Source organism: Engraulis encrasicolus, chromosome 3 (genome assembly GCF_034702125.1).
Source record: "Engraulis encrasicolus isolate BLACKSEA-1 chromosome 3, IST_EnEncr_1.0, whole genome shotgun sequence".
Lineage (NCBI taxonomy): Eukaryota > Metazoa > Chordata > Actinopteri > Clupeiformes > Engraulidae > Engraulis > Engraulis encrasicolus.
Genome location: NC_085859.1, coordinates 17,269,538 through 17,287,455, shown reverse-complemented (window position 1 = coordinate 17,287,455; position 17,918 = coordinate 17,269,538). Strand labels below are relative to the sequence as shown.

Genomic DNA, 17,918 nt, shown 5'->3' with positions numbered 1-17,918 from the left:
GGAATAAAAATTAACGGCAGCGGGAATGCCAAAAATAGATGATGATTTTCATAATTAAAAAATACTTTTTTTTTTACGAAACGGGAGTGGGACTGATTTTGAGTGGGAGTGGGCAGGATTGGGAGTGGATTCTTACAGGAGTGGACGGGATATGATTTGTTTCTCTTACTCCAGCCCGGGATGGGATTTTTTTTCTGGGACTGGGATGGGACGGAAGTGAAAATCCACTCCCGTGTCATGCTCTAAGCCTACCTCACAACTTCACAATGATATATGAAGTCGTCCCAAAAGAATTTCACTGTGTGTGCTGTGCAAAGTCCACTAAAATCTACAATTTACATAACCTCTGCTTTACATAACACAAATGTTGCTGTGGGACACAGCACCCTGAATTCTTTGCTCACAATGTTTAATGCATCAATGCATTTAAAAAAAAAAAAACACACAAATCAGATGAACTTACTTTAATTGATATTTTATTTAAAACTGATGAAAAAAATTAATAATAATAAGATTGGTCTTAAGCATATACTTTTGTTACGGACTGACATTTTTTTTTACACTTAAAAGTTAAAATCTCCAGAGACAAGAATAATAAACAACAGAAGCATGGGATTTAACCATTATTGCATATTGAACCACGCTGTGCTGCCACAGCAGTGTCGCCGTAAACAGTATGTCAGCCACATAAAATACACACACACAATGTAAGCAAATCATCGCAATACATAGAGTATGTACGGTACATGCCCTAAACATGCAAAAAAAAGCTAAAGGTAGAAAAATAGTCCTGTGTTGAAACATATTATTCTCATAAAATCGCATCTTCAAATTAAACAATAAAATGTGTATCTAGGAGAGTACCTCATCGGCTCACCCTTTCATCCATCCATCCATCCATCCATCCATCCATCCATCCATCCATCCATCCATCCATCCATCCATTCATATACTTATTTAATCATTCATTCGTTCATTAATTTATTCACTCAGTCATTTACTCTTTCACTCGCTGTCTTTTTGTCTGACTCACTCACTCACTGACTCACTGTCTCACTGACGTAAACATATGAAGTGGATGTAATAAAAAGGGTTCTTCAGGATGCATTCTGGCTTCTAACAACAATAATAATAATTAGCGTTCACACTAATGAGTGCGCTGCTCAGCCAGAAGCTGGACGTGATGGATATGACATAGGGTTACAATCTAAAGGCATAGCTGGCCAAAAGCTGCATGTGTGTGTGTGTGTGTGTGTGTGTGTGTGTGTGTGTGTGTGTGTGTGTGTGTGTGTGTGTGTGTGTACCTCTGTCTGTCTGTGGATAATGCAGAACGATGTAGAGTTATGTTATGCGACTGACTGACGTACGTAAGTGTATGTGTATAGTGCAAATTGATGCGTGAAACAGACATATAGTGAACGATGCGTTGACATCAGAACCAAAGGCACCTCAGCAGAAGGCCTCATGACTTGGCGAGAAGGTACGGTATGGTATGGTACGGTAGTGAGCGTTGTTCACTAGTATTTTGGCAGACTCTCTCTGGCGTCCTCCAACTTGGCCAGAACCCACTGCAAAGAGAAAGACAGGACAAAAAAAGAAAAACGTAGCTCAGATAATGTGTACAGTATATCACGAAAGTGAATACACCCCTCACAGTTTTGCAGATTTTTGAGTATATCTTTTCATAGGAAAGCATTACAGAAATTTCACTTTGACACAATGATTAGTGACCTTTTAACAACATATTTAACCGCTTAAATTTCTTGTTCACTCAGAAAAAAACAAAATACAGCCATTAATGTTTGAACATGTACTCACAAAAGTGAGTAAACCCCAGATTAAAATCCGGTAGAGAAGGGGCTATGTTGGCTCGAATCGTCTCGAAATGAAAAGGGATGACAAGGGAGGTCATCAGTGTGCGCTTTAACCTTTCTTTGCATTGAACTTTTACATTTTGAGTCTGCATCTGGCTTAAATAGATTGGTGTGAGATTTGAATGCAATCCTATGGAGAATATCATGATCTGCTTCAGTAGTCACAGTGCATGTTGACATGTATGTTTCTTTTAGGTGTATTTCAGATTGCCAATGTTGACAGCATTCATGCATCCCCAAACCATGTCAGTCCCACTACCATGCTTGGCTTATGAGAGGATACACCTTTTTTGTAAAATTCACTTGTTTACCACCACACATGCTTGACACCATCTAAAGCAAATTTGTTTATCTTGGTCTCAAGAGAGATGAACAGACGAAGGATATGGATCACTGGAACCATGTCGTGTGATCTGAAGAGACCAAGATAAACAAATTTGCTTTAGATGGTGTCAAGCATGTGTGGTGGTAAACAAGTGAGTTTTACAAAAAAGGTGTATCCTCTCATAAGCCAAGCATGGTAGTGGGACTGACATGGTTTGGGGATGCATGAATGCTGTCAACATTGGCACTCTGAAATACACCTAAAAGAAACATGCATGTCAACATGCACTGTGACTACTGAAGCAGATCATGATATTCTCCATAGGATTGCATTCAAATCTCACACCAATCTATTTAAGCCAGATGCAGACTCAAAATTTAAAAGTTCAATTCAAAGAAAGGTTGAAACGCACACTGATGACCTCCCTTGTCATCCCTTTTCATTTCGTTTCATTTCGAGACGATTCGAGCCAACATAGCCCCTTCTCTACTGGATTTTAATCTGGGGTGTACTCACTTTTGTGAGTACATGTTCAAACATTAATGGCTGTATTTAGTTTTTTTTCTGAGTGAACAAGAAATTTAAGCGGTTAAATATGTTGTTAAAAGGTCAGTAATCATTGTGTCAAAGTTACATTTCTGTAATGCTTTCCTATGAAAAGATATACTCAAAAATATGCAAAACTGTGAGGGGTGTATTCACTTTCGTGATATACTGTACGTGCTGAGGTTCTTTGCCTCAGTCACCACTCTGAGGACCAGACCAGTACAGGAATCTATTTTCTTGTTTTCACTCTCGCTCTTTGCTCATTTTTAAAAAAAACCTGGCTTTCCCCAGACCGTTGTGCATATCCGCTCAGCTTTGTGAGCTTACACGAGTGTCTGGAGGATATTCAGATTCGCCCTGCTCCCGAATCGCCATGCATCCCAACCAATCAGGATTGCGGGACTTTCAGAGATAAGACATAGTTAAAGGTACACTGTGCAGGAAATGGTCAAAAAAGGTACTGCAACTATGCTGCTCATTGAAACTGGGCTGCCCATTGCCAAATTTGATCTTTACATGAAAGTTTACCAAGTAATAAACAAATATTTTCTAGTATGGTCCAAGTACAGCCATTTTCGCAGCTAAAAATGGCTACTTTTGGAAATTCAAAATGGCTGACCATGGAGAAGATCCCCCTTTTCATGTATGAAAAGTGCATTTTTTCCAGTCATAATGAATACATATAGACGGGGAGGAACGGTAGCCTACCATGCACCCCCCCCACAACAAAACGCCACATGACTTTTTTTAATCTTCAAGATGTCCTGAATAAGAATTTGAGTGGTAACAGTCATATAACTCACTCCCACTATGATTTTTCACATCATATTGTATATGACCCCATGCATTCTAGTCCTATGTAGTGGTACACTGCCAAGGCCTCTAGAGCCATGATGCAGCTGGTTATAATAGCTTATGATACACCATATGAAAGCTTGGAGTCTGTAGTATACATATATTATACTGTATTTGGTTTAACTTTTGCATAGCAACAGTTGCTAGGCAAAGCATCTTCCTTAGCAACCAGCATCAGTGATACGGTTCCTCTGCGATTACATTGTGTTGTGATGTCTGGATCTAGATGGCTTTTCCCAAGTGCCACATGACTTCTTTGAACCTCCATGATGTCCCTAACAAGAATTTGAGTGGTAACAGTAATACATTCCTACTGTACATCATATTGTACATGACCCCAGTATGCTCAAAGCTATACGTTTTAGTCCTGTCGTTATAAACTGTCAAGGTCTTAACAGCCATTTTGCAGTTAGTTATCATAGCTTGCCATATCTGTAAGCTTGAAGTGTGTAGTTTATGAATATTATATCATATTTTGGTGTACCATTTGGAAAAATATACTTGGTTCAGTTATATGATGTGTGAGAGCATTTTTCATTTGTCTGATCCTTGAAATGACTCATCCATACAACCATACACATATACAAAGACCTTACAGGCAAATACATTAACAATTTGTAAAAGTATAATAATAGTTTAATTACTAACTACTGGAAATATTGACAATATAGCGAGCAGTACTGTATGTGTCACTGTCACATCTGTGCAAGTTGGAGCACAACACCACAATAGAAGGAAACAAGTTGAATCATAAACAAAGTTTATTGAACATTTGGGGAAAGGTTTAGTCCAAGGCAGACAGTTCATTCACTGCTACTGTCACTGTCTGTGCTTGACCAATCACTTTCAACTTCACTCTCACTGTTATCATCACAGTAGACTTCACCACAGATGTCCTCCAACCTCTGTGGCTGACTCTCACCTTCATACCACAGGGGCTGTAGACCACTTTCTCCCATTAACCACCCATGTCCTTGACCCACGGATGGAATCACAGGACTGTTGATGTTGGCTCTTTTCCACAGGGCAACCTGAAAATTAACCCTATGGACATGCTGCGTGAGGCTTTTTCTGCATGGTGGTAGCAAAGCCATGTCCACATTTCCAGGAATAGACTTTCCGTGTTTGGTGCAAAGTTTGTTAATGATGTTCAATCGCATGTCATCAAACTTTTCAGCTTTCTTTTCGCCATACAAGGCCCATGTGATTTTTTCACAATCATCATTAAGGGCTTCTGTCACTGTCCAGGTTTCACCAAGTTTGGCAAGGTTGGTAACAAACTGGGGGGCTTTGAACATCTTCGTTAGAGGAAGAAGTTTACCTTTGCCCCGGAATGCACTTGTAGCATCATTCCCAGTGAAGCCATGGAGACCAAGTACAGCTGTGCACTTTTCTTGGCCAAGTTCTGCTGCAGTTTGTGTGCCATTGATCAGTCTGGACTTTCTCTGTATCTTGGTGTCAAGTAGGATGTTGATGCCCATGGTTCCAGCAAAGTGCAGCAAAATGAAGAATAGGTCAGGACTCTTGATCCGTACATTGGTATAATGGTCATTTGCAGCATATTGGCTGTAAAGGACAACCCTGGTGTCGGTCTCTTCCTGTGATGACCTGAGTAATGGAATTTCAGTCTTTCTTGTTGTCAAACCGTCCCCTGATGTAAGGTATGCACATTCTTCACAGATAAAAATGACTTTGCGGCCTTGCAGTTTTGAAGCGTACTTATCACCACTCCATTGCTTTAATATAAGCCTGATAAACTGCACCTTGTTTTCCTCATTCGTTAAAAACTGTTTCCACTCCGTGGGACGTTTTGTTGCTCCACCCCCTATAATTAACTTCTCTCCACAGCCACGGTGTTTCCTTTCCATTGACTTGATGGATTCGGGTCTGTATTGGTCTGTGCTGAAAATGATGTCTCCACATCCAGACGTAGTTATGCTGTCAAATAGCAATGAGGAGATCTCTGCAAATGTGTCTGGAATGTTATAAATTAAAAAAGATGCACAATAAAATTATACATTACACACAATTATACACATTCCATTACTGTATTACTGTATTAGCTGATAACTCTGATGTATTTTCCAGGGCCATTTACCATCATATTGTAGAAGCAAGCATTTCCATCATATACTGTAAGGGTCTCTGATGGTGGAGGAATGGCAGAATTCGGTTGATCTTTCACCAGGTAGTGGAACACCAGAACATGGCTGGTGATTGGTTGATTGATTGAGTGGTGGTTGGTGATTGGTTAATTGGTTGAGTGATGGAGTGCTTATAAGGTCTTTATATACCAGTATATGTAAGTCATTTAAAGAATTGAAAAAAACAGAGCTCTCACACATCATATAACTGAGCCAAGTATATTTTTCCAAATATCATAGGTACACCAAAAATATGATATAATATTCATAAACTACACACTCCAAGCTTACATATGGTATATGGCAAGCTATGATAACCAACTGCAAAATGGCTGTTAAGACCTTGACAGTTTATAACGACATAGGACTAAAACGTATAGCCTTGAGCATACTGGGGTCATGTACAATATGATGTACAGTAGGAATGTATTACTGTTACCACTCAAATTCTTATTAGGGACATCATGGAGGTTCAAAGAAGTCATGTGGCACTTGGGAAAAGCCATCTAGATCCAGACATCACAACACAATGTAATCGCAGAGGAACCGTATCACTGATGCTGGTTGCTAAGGAAGATGCTTTGCCTAGCAACTGTTGCTATGCAAAAGGTACACCAAATACAGTATAATATATGTATACTACAGACTCCAAGCTTTCATATGGTATATCATAAGCTATTATAACCAACTGCATCATGGCTCTAGAGGCCTTGGCAGTGTACCACTACATAGGACTAGAATGCATGGGGTCATATACAATATGATGTGAAAAAGTATAATGGAAGTGAGTTATATGACTGTTACCACTCAAATTCTTATTCAGGACATCTTGAAGATTAAAAAAAGTCATGTGGCGTTTTGTTGTGGGGGGGGTGCATGGTAGGCTACCGTTCCTCCCCGTCTATTAGAATTTTATGGTGGTGGTAAGTATTCATGAAAAAGGTAACATTAATGAATGGGCAGCATGAATTCTGGAAATAAACAACTAAAAATCTCACACAGTGTCCCTTTAAAAGTTTAAACGCAGAAGGGAAGGAAAAATAAGTGAAACACTACATTTGTTTTAGATAACAATGGCCGGTTGCGTCATGGACTGTAATTTCAATGGTATTTTCGAATCTGTGAGAAATGTAAGTACTAACCTCATTAAAAATATGGGGCAGTTCCAAATGAATGTTCATGGAGCAAGGGAGAACATATTCATCTAACCACAGCCAGGTAATCTCTTTTTCCCCGCAGATGTCAATGCTTCATTTTTTGGAAACAAATAACTGAAACGCAAACACACGAACACGCACGCCCACGGCCTACCTTGGCTATTTCAGGAGTTTTGAAGTTGATGATCTTGCCAAACTCTTTGGCGTGAAACACAGACTTGACTCTCTCCTGCAGAAAGGCCAGACAGACACACACACATGTGCATTAACACACAATGACATCATCAACACATGGGTTTTACAGGTGTGGTGTGCTTGTAAATGTCAAAGACAAAGCGAGCGTTATTGTCCTTCAGACCACATGACACACATTGCATTGCAAAACAAAATTACTCTTTTTTTATTGGAGTGGGCTCGTCAGTGACACACAGGGGCCATTTGCATGAGGAAGGAAGTGTACATAGGAAAACAACAGGTAGACAGGGACAACAAACCAAGACGTCTTTTCCAAAATTATATTCATTTTCAACCAATAAAAAGTATTTTAACTGAACTTCTGGGTTAACAGATAGTGGAGTGGTTCCCAACCTGTGGACCCTGAAGGTATTCGAAGTGGGCCTTGAAATAATTTTCGACAAATAATAATATTTCGGTGTGTGTTTCTGTTGATTTATTTGAGCTTTATTCGTAATTGGGTCAGAGATGGGCCCCGAACATTTTTGACAATTTAGAGTGGGCCGCAAGTTGAAAAAGGTTGGGAACCCCTGAGATAGTGGATAATAGATAGCAGAGATGATCCATGCAGCTAACTCTCTGCTCAGACGTAAGGACTGCACGTACAACAGGACACACAGTAGCGTAGAGTAGGCTAAAAAAGCCAGATTTCTTCCCTGCTTCAAAACAAAAGATCTGAACAATCTGAATTCTGCTGAATCCCTCTTCTTGTATCAGATCATTCTTTTGTCATATAATGTGTTCATAATGTCTGTCATATTGGTTCGGAGGGACTGTTCCAATGTGCTGGAGTACGAGTTTGCACACAAATGGCAAATGAAAACAACTGGTACTGTAATGTAAAAATCCTATATCAACAAGGCCGACAGGCGGACAACAGATGCGTCCCTCTATGCCAGTTCCAACTATGTCATCCCCCCCCCCCCCAAACAACGGCCCCCCTGGCGTCCTCCTAGCCTGTCAACGCCCCTCCGAGGATGTACTTTTTGTTTATTGGTCATCATGGACACTCCAAATATTGTGGCAGGCAGCAAGGCAGCAAAATGGCGAGACATGGCTTTATTTTTTGCAGTTTAGGGTATAATAAGCTTATCATCATTATTGGATTTGGAAAAGAACCATAGGCTATGATTTGAAATTTCACATAGCCTAGATGAAGTGAACATTACAAATTACCAGACATTTATTAGGCCTAACAACCTTTAGTATCACGCCATTTCAGCAGTATGTGCATGTGGGAAAGAATCTAAACATCGACAAATAATAAATAAATAAAACCGTTTGGGTGAATCATGCGCTTATGGACTTTTTTTTCAATACCAGCTTCACCGTCAAGGCANAAAGCAGTGAAACTCAATTACCCAGAATGCTGCACGTGAGCTCTGTACCCGGGTGATTCTGGAAAACAAACATGGCGGCAACTCGCTTTACTTACTTTAATAATGTGTTAATCCGACGCTAGATTTCTTAACTGATGAAAATCGAAGGCAGAAATCAACATTGTAGTGTGTAAATATGAGGTCGATTGGTCTATTTGTGGCGTACATCACGATCGGCTGAGTTGTTGGCCTCACGTTTGTCAGTTAGCCTGTGGCTAGGCTACTTTTCGCCAACGTTAGCATCCGGTTAGAAAGGCTATGCTTGCACGCATTCGCTCCGGTCCAAAATGGCAAGTCTGCCGCCTTGTGGCCACATGAAGGAACAATTGAAGGAATGCGTTTCAGACACAATTGAAGGAATGCGTTTCAGACGGACGGACGGACGGACGGACGGACGGACGGACGGACGGACGGACGGACAGACAGACCCTCTTATAGAGATGCTGGGACGCATCTAAAAACCCAGTCCCAGATTAATGGCGTTTGTATTTAAATAGCGTATAGCATTTTGGAAAATAGCCTGTCAAATGCAACCAAAACAGCATGGTCAACGAGTACAAACAATTGACAAGACGCACACGAATAAGTAGTGGTAACGGTGAATGTAGTACTGAATAGTGAGATTGTGTGTGAATTCAGTCACAGTACCTTGGCCTCGATCCTCAAGCGCCGGTCCTCCACTATCATGGGCTCCTTGGTGAACTCATCAAACAAGTACTGCCACTCACATGTCAGCTGACCAAAAGTCCCCTTCGTGACGAAGAAAATGCCCCTACAAATAGAGAGAGAGAGAGAGAGAGAGAGAGAGAGAGAGAGAGAGAGAGAGAGAGAGACAGAGCGCGAGAGAGAGAGAGAGAGAGAGAGAGAGAGAGAGAGAGAGAGAAAGAGAGAGAGAGACACACACAGTTAAAGAAATAGCCGCATTTCACTGTATCCTTGAGTCTACATGCGATAGTGCAGTACAATATAATATATTGTTTCATTTTTGTTGCATGTGTTCATGCTTCAAGCTAAAGACGTAGTCATGGGTAAGCGGTTGGGCAGTCATCCCCCATCATCCTACATGACTGAGGTACCCTGAGCATGGTACTCTTGGGGCGCCAATGGGGGCTGCCCCCTAGCACGGGTGAGGAATTAATGCAATTTTGTTGTGTGCAGTGTGCACTTGTGTGCTGTGTCACAATGACAATGGGAGTTGGAGTTTCCCAGTTGGGCTTTCATTCTTTCGTGTATGTTCTACTTACTACCTATTGACTTATATGCATCCCTTACGGTCACACATGCAATGCACACACTACATTTCTCTCTCTTAAGGAGTGATTCTCAACCTTTTTTGAACAAAGGTCCGCTTGACCTCATCACAAGCTTCCCAACACCCCCTTGACCTCATCATAAGCTTGGCAACACCCCCCTTAGTATTAAAAATAGAATACGGTAGACCAGGAATGGGCAACTTTCTGTTTTCTGTATTCATGTGACCAGTGCACTTGCTTTCTTGGTTGTTGACTTTAAAGCAACAACAACAAAAAAAAGTCTATACGCCTGCTTTAGTACCTGTATTCATCTGCGGTTGTGCATATATCCATGCTTATTTCTTCTACTTACTTCTTTTATTATTTATTATTTATTTATTCTCAATTGTGGTTCTCCTGAGTCCTTTATTTGTCTTTTATTTATCATTTCTTTTAGTGTTATACAAATGTAATGTTTGTGTTTTACTTGCTGATTTTTGCCTATAAATCTACTTGGGTGGAGACGTTGGACTGCTTAGCCTGTAGTGATGAAGAGCTCTGGTGTGGATGTGTGACTGTGTGTAATGCATGTCTTTGATGTTTATGGGACCCCCTCGAAAAAGAGATGGAACATCTCAAGGGGCTATCCCTAAATACAATAATTGAATTGAATTGAAACTTTCATGAGAAGGAGGGACACACTTTTTTATCGCCATCATCGGAGGGCCACATGACCAGGGATACGACTGCAACTTGCAGAGTTCGAGGTGCAGTTGGTTGCTAACTGACTGTCGATAATGTTTGGAAGGAACAGGAGTTCTCAATTGGTCAACAGTATAATTACAATGCATTAATTCAGAAATGGTTTAAAAAAATAATGAGCAGTATTTTTTAAAGTCATGTTTTATCTACGAAAGGGCCGCACTGAGTAAGGAGGCGGGCCGCATGTGGCCCCCCGGGCCTCCAGTTGCCCATCCCTGCGGTAGACCACTACCCCCAATAGTTTTTTTTTTAAGGGGCTTTTTTACGCCTCTATTTGACAGGACAGTCGAAGATGGTGACAGGAAGCGAATGGGATAGAGAGACAGGGGAGGATCGGGAAATTACCCCGGCCGGACTCGAACCGGGGTCCCCGTGGGTGGGCATGCAAGCCCAAATGTGGGGGGCTTAGCGCACTGCGCCACAGCGCCCCCTAATACCCCCTAAAGGCCCACTTGACCTCATCATAAGCCTGGCAACACCCCTCTTAGTATTAAAAAATAGAATACGGTAGACTGATGCCCCCCAATGGCAACTGAGCTTCCCCTCTCACAGATGTATCCTTCTCAACAACCCCTGTAGTAGGGCTGCACAATTAATCGAAAATAATCGAAAATCGTGATAAAATAGTGAAATCGGGAAAGTCGGGATTTAAATCAGGATTTAATCGTGGCAATAGTGACCTTTGAGAGCGCCCTTGAAGCCAGAACATATTGACAGGCTGGTGTTTCTGGCCAGAAATCTGTCATGCTAGTTTCATGCTATTGCCTTTACATAATTATTGCAATTCATTTTATTTTGCTCATCCCGTATATAATTCATTCTTGGTTATATTGATATCATTTTCAAAAAAAATCTGCAAAAAATCAACAATCGTGATTAATAATCGTGATTACGATTTTGACCAAAATAATCGTGATAATGATTTTTTCCATAATCGTGCAGCCCTACCCTATAGGGCTCCCTAAGGCCCCCTGAGGGGCTCCTGTTGAGAAACACTAGTCTAAAACGATGCCAGAGAGAGTAGATAAGAGATTGGCCTATTGTCTCCGGGTTCTACTATTGCAAAGGGGGGGGGGGGGATCCCCCTTTAGGCAGACCTAAGGACTGTTCTATTCATTCTAGGAGCATTATGACACGCCCCTTTAGGCAGACCGGAACCTGGTCACGTTAGGTGCCCATAGAAACCTATTATGTTGGCATTTCTCTTTCTGAATCTCTGACGATGCTACTTAATGCATCCTTTACGTACACGGGTGGGGAAGCTACTGTATGGTACTGGGGCCGTTTACAGCCCTTGTGGCCATCTTACCCGGCTCATGATGTAAGTTGAATGTTATACAGGTTCAGATGAAATATGGCATCTTTTGAAGTATTGAACATTCCTGCATCTACCAGCACCTAGGAGCTGTGCATGGAACTTTGAACTGATGAAATATGGCATGTTTTGTATATGAATCTGATAAATTACATTTGCAATACAATTCGGTTTTATTTCCAGGGCACCTAGTGAAGGTGGGGTCTGGTCAGGTGGCCTTCAACAAGCCTAAAGTGCAGGGGAAAATCCTGGTTTGTGCTCATAGTACGGCCCTTGGAGGACTTTATCAAATTTGAAGTGGCCCTTCAAATGAATAAGGCTCCTCATCCCTGCCTCACTATCACACATGTACACACCCACACATGCACACACTACATTTCTCTCTCTGAAGCCTTCCACCTGGTGGCCAACACTTTTGGCTCCTTAAAGGGACACAGTGTGAGATTTTTAGTTCTTTATTTCCAGAATTCATGCTGCCCATTCACTAATGTTACCTTTTTCATGAATATTTACCACCACCATCAAATTCTAAGTATTCATTGTGGCTGGAAAAATTGCATTTTTCATACATGAAAAGGGGAATCTTCTCCATGGTCCGTCATTTTCAATTTCCAAAAATAGCCATTCTTAGCTACAGAAATAACTCTACTTGAACCATACTAGAAAATATTTGTTTATTACTTAGTAAACTTTCATGTAAATATCAAATTTGGCGATAGCCAACCCAGTTTCAATAGGCAGCATAGTTGCAGTACCTTTTTTGACTATTTCCTGCACAGTGTCCCTTTCAGCTCAGGGGTGCGGATCCTGGGGGGCACAGGGGGCAAGGCACTGCATGTTTTTATGTCTTAATATTCTCAACAACAAAAAGTCACTGTTGCGTCTACTGGTACATGTTCATATCTATATTGTGTTATTTATTTAAAACGCACGTTTATTGGATTGCAAAGTTTTTATAATAACGATTGTGGCACCGTTTCTTGTGACTTGTAACAGAATGAAAGGCTTTGCTGCACCCTCCATGTCTGATTACCGCACTAAGCAAGTGTTTATTTATACTAATCTGTGACTAGCAATTCTGCTGTGCTGAAGTGCGCCAATACACCTGTACCATAATTATTATATGGGCAACATTTCCCTTGGGGACCCCGGTTTCGAATCATACTTGGGTCAGTTCCTTTCATCATCTCTGTCTCCAACTACTTTAAAAAAAAAAAAAAAATTCATGGGATTTTTGGGTCTTTATTTCATATAGGACAGTGAAGGTGCGACAGGAAGTGAGTGTGGAGAGAGATGGGGTACGGTTGGTAAATGACCCCGCCCGGACTCGAACCGGGGTCCCAGTGGGCATGCAAGCCCAAGTGTGGGGGGCTTAGCACGCTGCGCCACAGCGCCCCCCCCTCCAACTACTTTCTTTCTACTCTCAAACTGTCCTATCCCATTGAAAGGCCAAAAATAGCCTATATGTAGCCCCATAATGCACACTGTACCATCTGAGGCACGCTGTCATTGAATGGCTAATTACCATAGTACTACTCTACTATGACAACACAGGGCCTTTAAAGTAATGCACTCCAACTTTCTGGTAACAACAAATGTATAACACCATGTTTTAACGGGCTAATAAAAATGAAAATAATTGCGTGTCACCAGGAGCACTTCCAGCGGGATCTTTTCCTTACCTTTTGGTGATCATCAGGAAGTCGGAGTCGTTGACGCTGGCGTGAGCAAAGTACCTGTACTTGGCAAAGCGCCCATTCTCAATTTTCTACAGAGGGTGAGAAAAGCACAGGGGCACAAAGACAGAAACGGAGGGATAAAGAGAGGGGGGGAAAGGGAAAGAGGGAGGGGGAGGGGGAAGTTAGGGATTTTAGAAGTGACAGAAACTACAGATCCAAACAAGAACGGCAATACACTTAGCACTTCCTGACTGATTACACACTAACATGAAATGAGTTAACAGATTAAGTCATTTCTTGGTTTGGTGATTATACTATGGTGAGATCGCACATCAAAGACATGATCACACACTACACAATCATGACATGTGGGTATAATGCCAGAGAAGAAAGAAGTATTCTCCATCTAACTAAAACAACAACAAAAACCAATGGCTTCTGTAGTCTGCTACTACAAAGTAGACATTGGCCTTGTTTACATGAGACATTTAATTCAGAATGAACTCAATTTGACTCTGAATTAAACTTAATCCGCTTTGAAAACACCATGTAAACACTTCACAATTCGGAATTAAATCAAAGTGCAATGCAAACTCGATAGAACTTTAATTCGGAATGATTTATTCTGAATTAAAAACATCATGTAAACACGGCCATTCTTTGGATTTAAAGGGATGTGCCACTATTTTGGGGCTTAATACAGTTAGGGAATATGGAGTTAGGGCATTGTAGCATGCTACACGGATCCATTGCCTTTCACTAGCTTAGCGACATGCTCCCTCTTTTAACTTGTCTTAAAGCAAGACAACGGCTTACATGAAAAATAAGACACTTTACCACCTTTGTAAACACTGGCCAACGATTTTAACTGTATTAAGCCCCAAAATAGTGGCATACTCCTTTAAGACTGGAAAATGAACTGTGTGGTGTCTCGTCAACTGGGGCTATCGTTGGGAGATGGCGACTTCCAAAAGAGCCACAGGGATGATGGGATGGATGATGAGAGTGGAATCCATGTCTGCAAGTTCGCTGTAGAGTGCATTTCCCAACACTGCAGTTGCTAGGCAATTGGTAACGTACATCAGCTAGCTATAAATGGATATAAATTCCCTTCCAACAACAGCAGCCAACATAGTTATCAACTCTGTAGCCAACTATGTAGTTCATCATAACTATGTAGTTAGCAACAAAGTAGCCAACATAGATAGCAACTCTGTAGCCAAATACGTAGCTCAGTTAGCAACAAAGTAGCCAACATAGATAGCAACTCTGTAGCCAAATACGTAGCTCAGTTAGCAACAAAGTAGCCAATATACAGGTATGTTGTCTATGGACAAACACTTCACTCCAGATGGGAACTTTGGCTGACTTGTGACATGATGTTGGGATATGCACATGAGACTCGGGGGCAGGGCTGGGGGTGGGGACAGTGACAATGACGTAGTAGGAGTTTCAAAGAAATAAAAGACAAAAAAAACAAAAGACAACCAAATGGAACGTATGGGTTCCATAAAGCAGTCAAAAGAGCTACAGTGCAAGCTGCTGGAGTGAGAGTGAGGTTGGGCACCTTCCACAATATCATCCTGTTTTTAACCCATTTTGCCCTAAGCTCTTTTTGGGTCCTCCTCTTCCTATTAAATCCTAAATATCTCAGCCTCCGAAGCACATACAAACATGAAATGAATTACATTTAAAAGACAAGACCCTCCCCCTGCATTGTAATGTGTATATTCAGCTCTAACATACCCATATATTTAATAAAACAGCTAAAATCACAAAATCCTGAAAAAGCCAAATATGTGTCTCCAGGAGGACACAATGGGTGAATGAGTCTTGCTCAGGGATGCAAAATGAATTTCAGTGAAAACTGTCAAAAAAAGTACCATCACATTGGATGGTATCATACCGTATCGTATACAGTTGACTTATTCAATTGGGCTAATGATGGGGATCATTAAACCATGTCTCTGGAACACTGGAAGCAGAGCCAGATACATCTGAAAGTTCCAACAGATATTGTACAAGTCCCGTATCACTTTTCTCTCTCCGGTCCAGCTCCTTACAACATAGCTCTTTTGATAACCATGACATGTGAGTGAGTGAGGGTCTTCACAGACCTACGTGAACTCCAGAAAGCACCCCTAGACCCGTGTGAGTGAGGTGAGGTTAGAGTGAATGAAATATGAAGTGATGTAGTGAAATGTAGGGAAATGAAGGAGGAACAACATGCATGAAGATGACACCTTTTGATAAAAATCTTTAATTAACAGAAATTCAACAGAAAGGCAAATTTACAACATGTACACATGATTTAAATAGCCCTCTACAGATCATCTTTGGTTTCATTCTAAAGCTGTGTGTGTGTGTGTGTGTGTGTGTGTGTGTGTGTGTGTGTGTGTGTGTGTGTGTGTGTGTGCGTGTGCGTGTATGTGTGTTAATCGTAATTTTAAAACTTGATTAAATGAAATGTAAATCTGGACGTTATTAGTTAAAATATGGGCTCTGAAGCCGATTTGTCTTTCATGATTCAGCAACTACATTCATAATCATATTGTTCGTTTAAAAATAGAGCAATAAAAATGCAGATAATAAAAAATCCATTATTATTAATATTTATAATTAAGAACTGTGATTAAAATATCTATCAAAATATATATGATTATCATTTCAGCCATAATCAGGTAGCCCTTGTGCAAACTGATGTGATATTACAAACAAAAGCAATGAACGATGACATCAGAACCAAAGGCACTGTGTTCTGTGTTCATTCTAGGGTGCTGTCTTGGTTTTGGTTTGGTTTATTTATGGATATAGAAAGATGCTGTGTGTGTGTGTGTGTGTGTGTGTGTGTGTGTGTGTGTGTGTGTGTGTGTGAGTGTGTGTGTGAGTGTCTGTGTGTGTGTGTGAGTGTCTGTGTGTGTGTGTGAGTGTCTGTGTGTGTGTGTGTGTGTGTGTGTGTGTGTGTGTGTGTGTGTGTGTGTGTGTGTGTGTGTGTGTGTGTGTGTGTGTGTTCCTAAATGTCGTCGTCCATTAAGATCCACTGAATCATGAGCCTCTTCTTCTGTGGATATGAGAGAACACTTTGATCAGCAGCCTATTGTGACACCAACACACACACACACACACACACACACACACACACACACACACACACACACACACACACACACACACACACTGGCACATGCACACACACACACACACACACACACACACACACACACACACACACACACACACACACACACACACACACACACACACACACACACACACACACACACACACACACACATACTGTACATGTGCACACACACACGCAAGCATGCACACACGCACCTGTTTGCTACTCACACAAACACACACCTCTAGTCCTAACACACACACACACACTCACACTGCCTTTTCAATTACTAACTATGACATAAACTAACACACACACACGCGCGCACACACACGCACACACACACAGGCTAGCTCTTTCTGATGGTAACAACCCCATACAGCCCTGTCTGACCCAAACATCCCAACACACACAGATACAAACAAAATAATGTCATACTCATTATAGCACCATTAATGGAGTGCAGATATGGCCCTCTCTGACACAAGCACACGCATATCGCACATTCAAGCCCACATATGGATGTCGCTCTCTTAAAGTTGGCTAGGCTTGACCTCACATGCACACGTAAACGCACACATTAATACACGTGACGTAATCTATTTGCCTAGAGCCAAAGACGTATCGCCAAAAACGTTCAATCTAAACATACAATAGCAGTCAACCACCACCAACACACAGAAGCGTGGACCTTGAGCCCAATTGATTTTAGCAACAGCACAATACGACAAGCAGCCTCTACTCCGCTACGCAACTACAACTCAAGCACCACTAAAGCTTGGGTCAAACTACACAACTCACGGCCTCATTCCCTACTGAAACCCACGACAATACGACAAATCGGTTGAACGGTCCTCCTCTGTTGTCGGCCAAATTTCCTTTGTTGTGCGTGACATTGTCAGTCAAAATTGGATATGATTTTAAAGTTGTGTAGTTTGAGCCCATCTCATAGCACTCTCTACTCTGTTAAAGCACTACCACACTGCAAAGGCACTACGAGTCTATTGAAGCAGCTTGGGATTACACAGCCATGAGCAGTAAATAATGTAGTGTGAAACAGTGGTTCCCAAACTATGGGTCGGGACCCAACTTATGGTTCGCTAAAGATCCAAAGGGGGTCGCGGAGCCCTCTTGATTTTAAGGGGTTTCATTTTAAATATGTTGAATAAATGACAAAGCATTTCACTAATAAATGTGTAGACGGAACAAATTGTAAGTGTTACATTAAACATTTATTCTATATTTGACCAAAGATGAATTGAGGAATAAAATAACTAAAAATTAGTTTTCGT

At 41.2% G+C, this 17,918-nt stretch overlaps 1 protein-coding gene across 1 annotated transcript in view; it reads right to left on the bottom strand.

Moving 5' to 3' along the window:
• Positions 1-449: 449 nt before the first annotated feature.
• Positions 450-17,918, bottom strand: part of vps13a (vacuolar protein sorting 13 homolog A) — a 107,241-nt gene continuing 89,772 nt past the window's right edge. Inside the window, exons 74-77 of the mRNA XM_063194882.1 lie at positions 13,506-13,591; positions 9,163-9,286; positions 7,056-7,130; positions 450-1,568 (exon numbers count right to left, since the gene is read on the bottom strand). Coding sequence (XP_063050952.1) covers positions 1,518-1,568; positions 7,056-7,130; positions 9,163-9,286; positions 13,506-13,591 — 336 coding nt within the window. The 3' untranslated portion in view covers positions 450-1,517. The remainder of the gene's footprint in view (positions 1,569-7,055; positions 7,131-9,162; positions 9,287-13,505; positions 13,592-17,918) is intronic.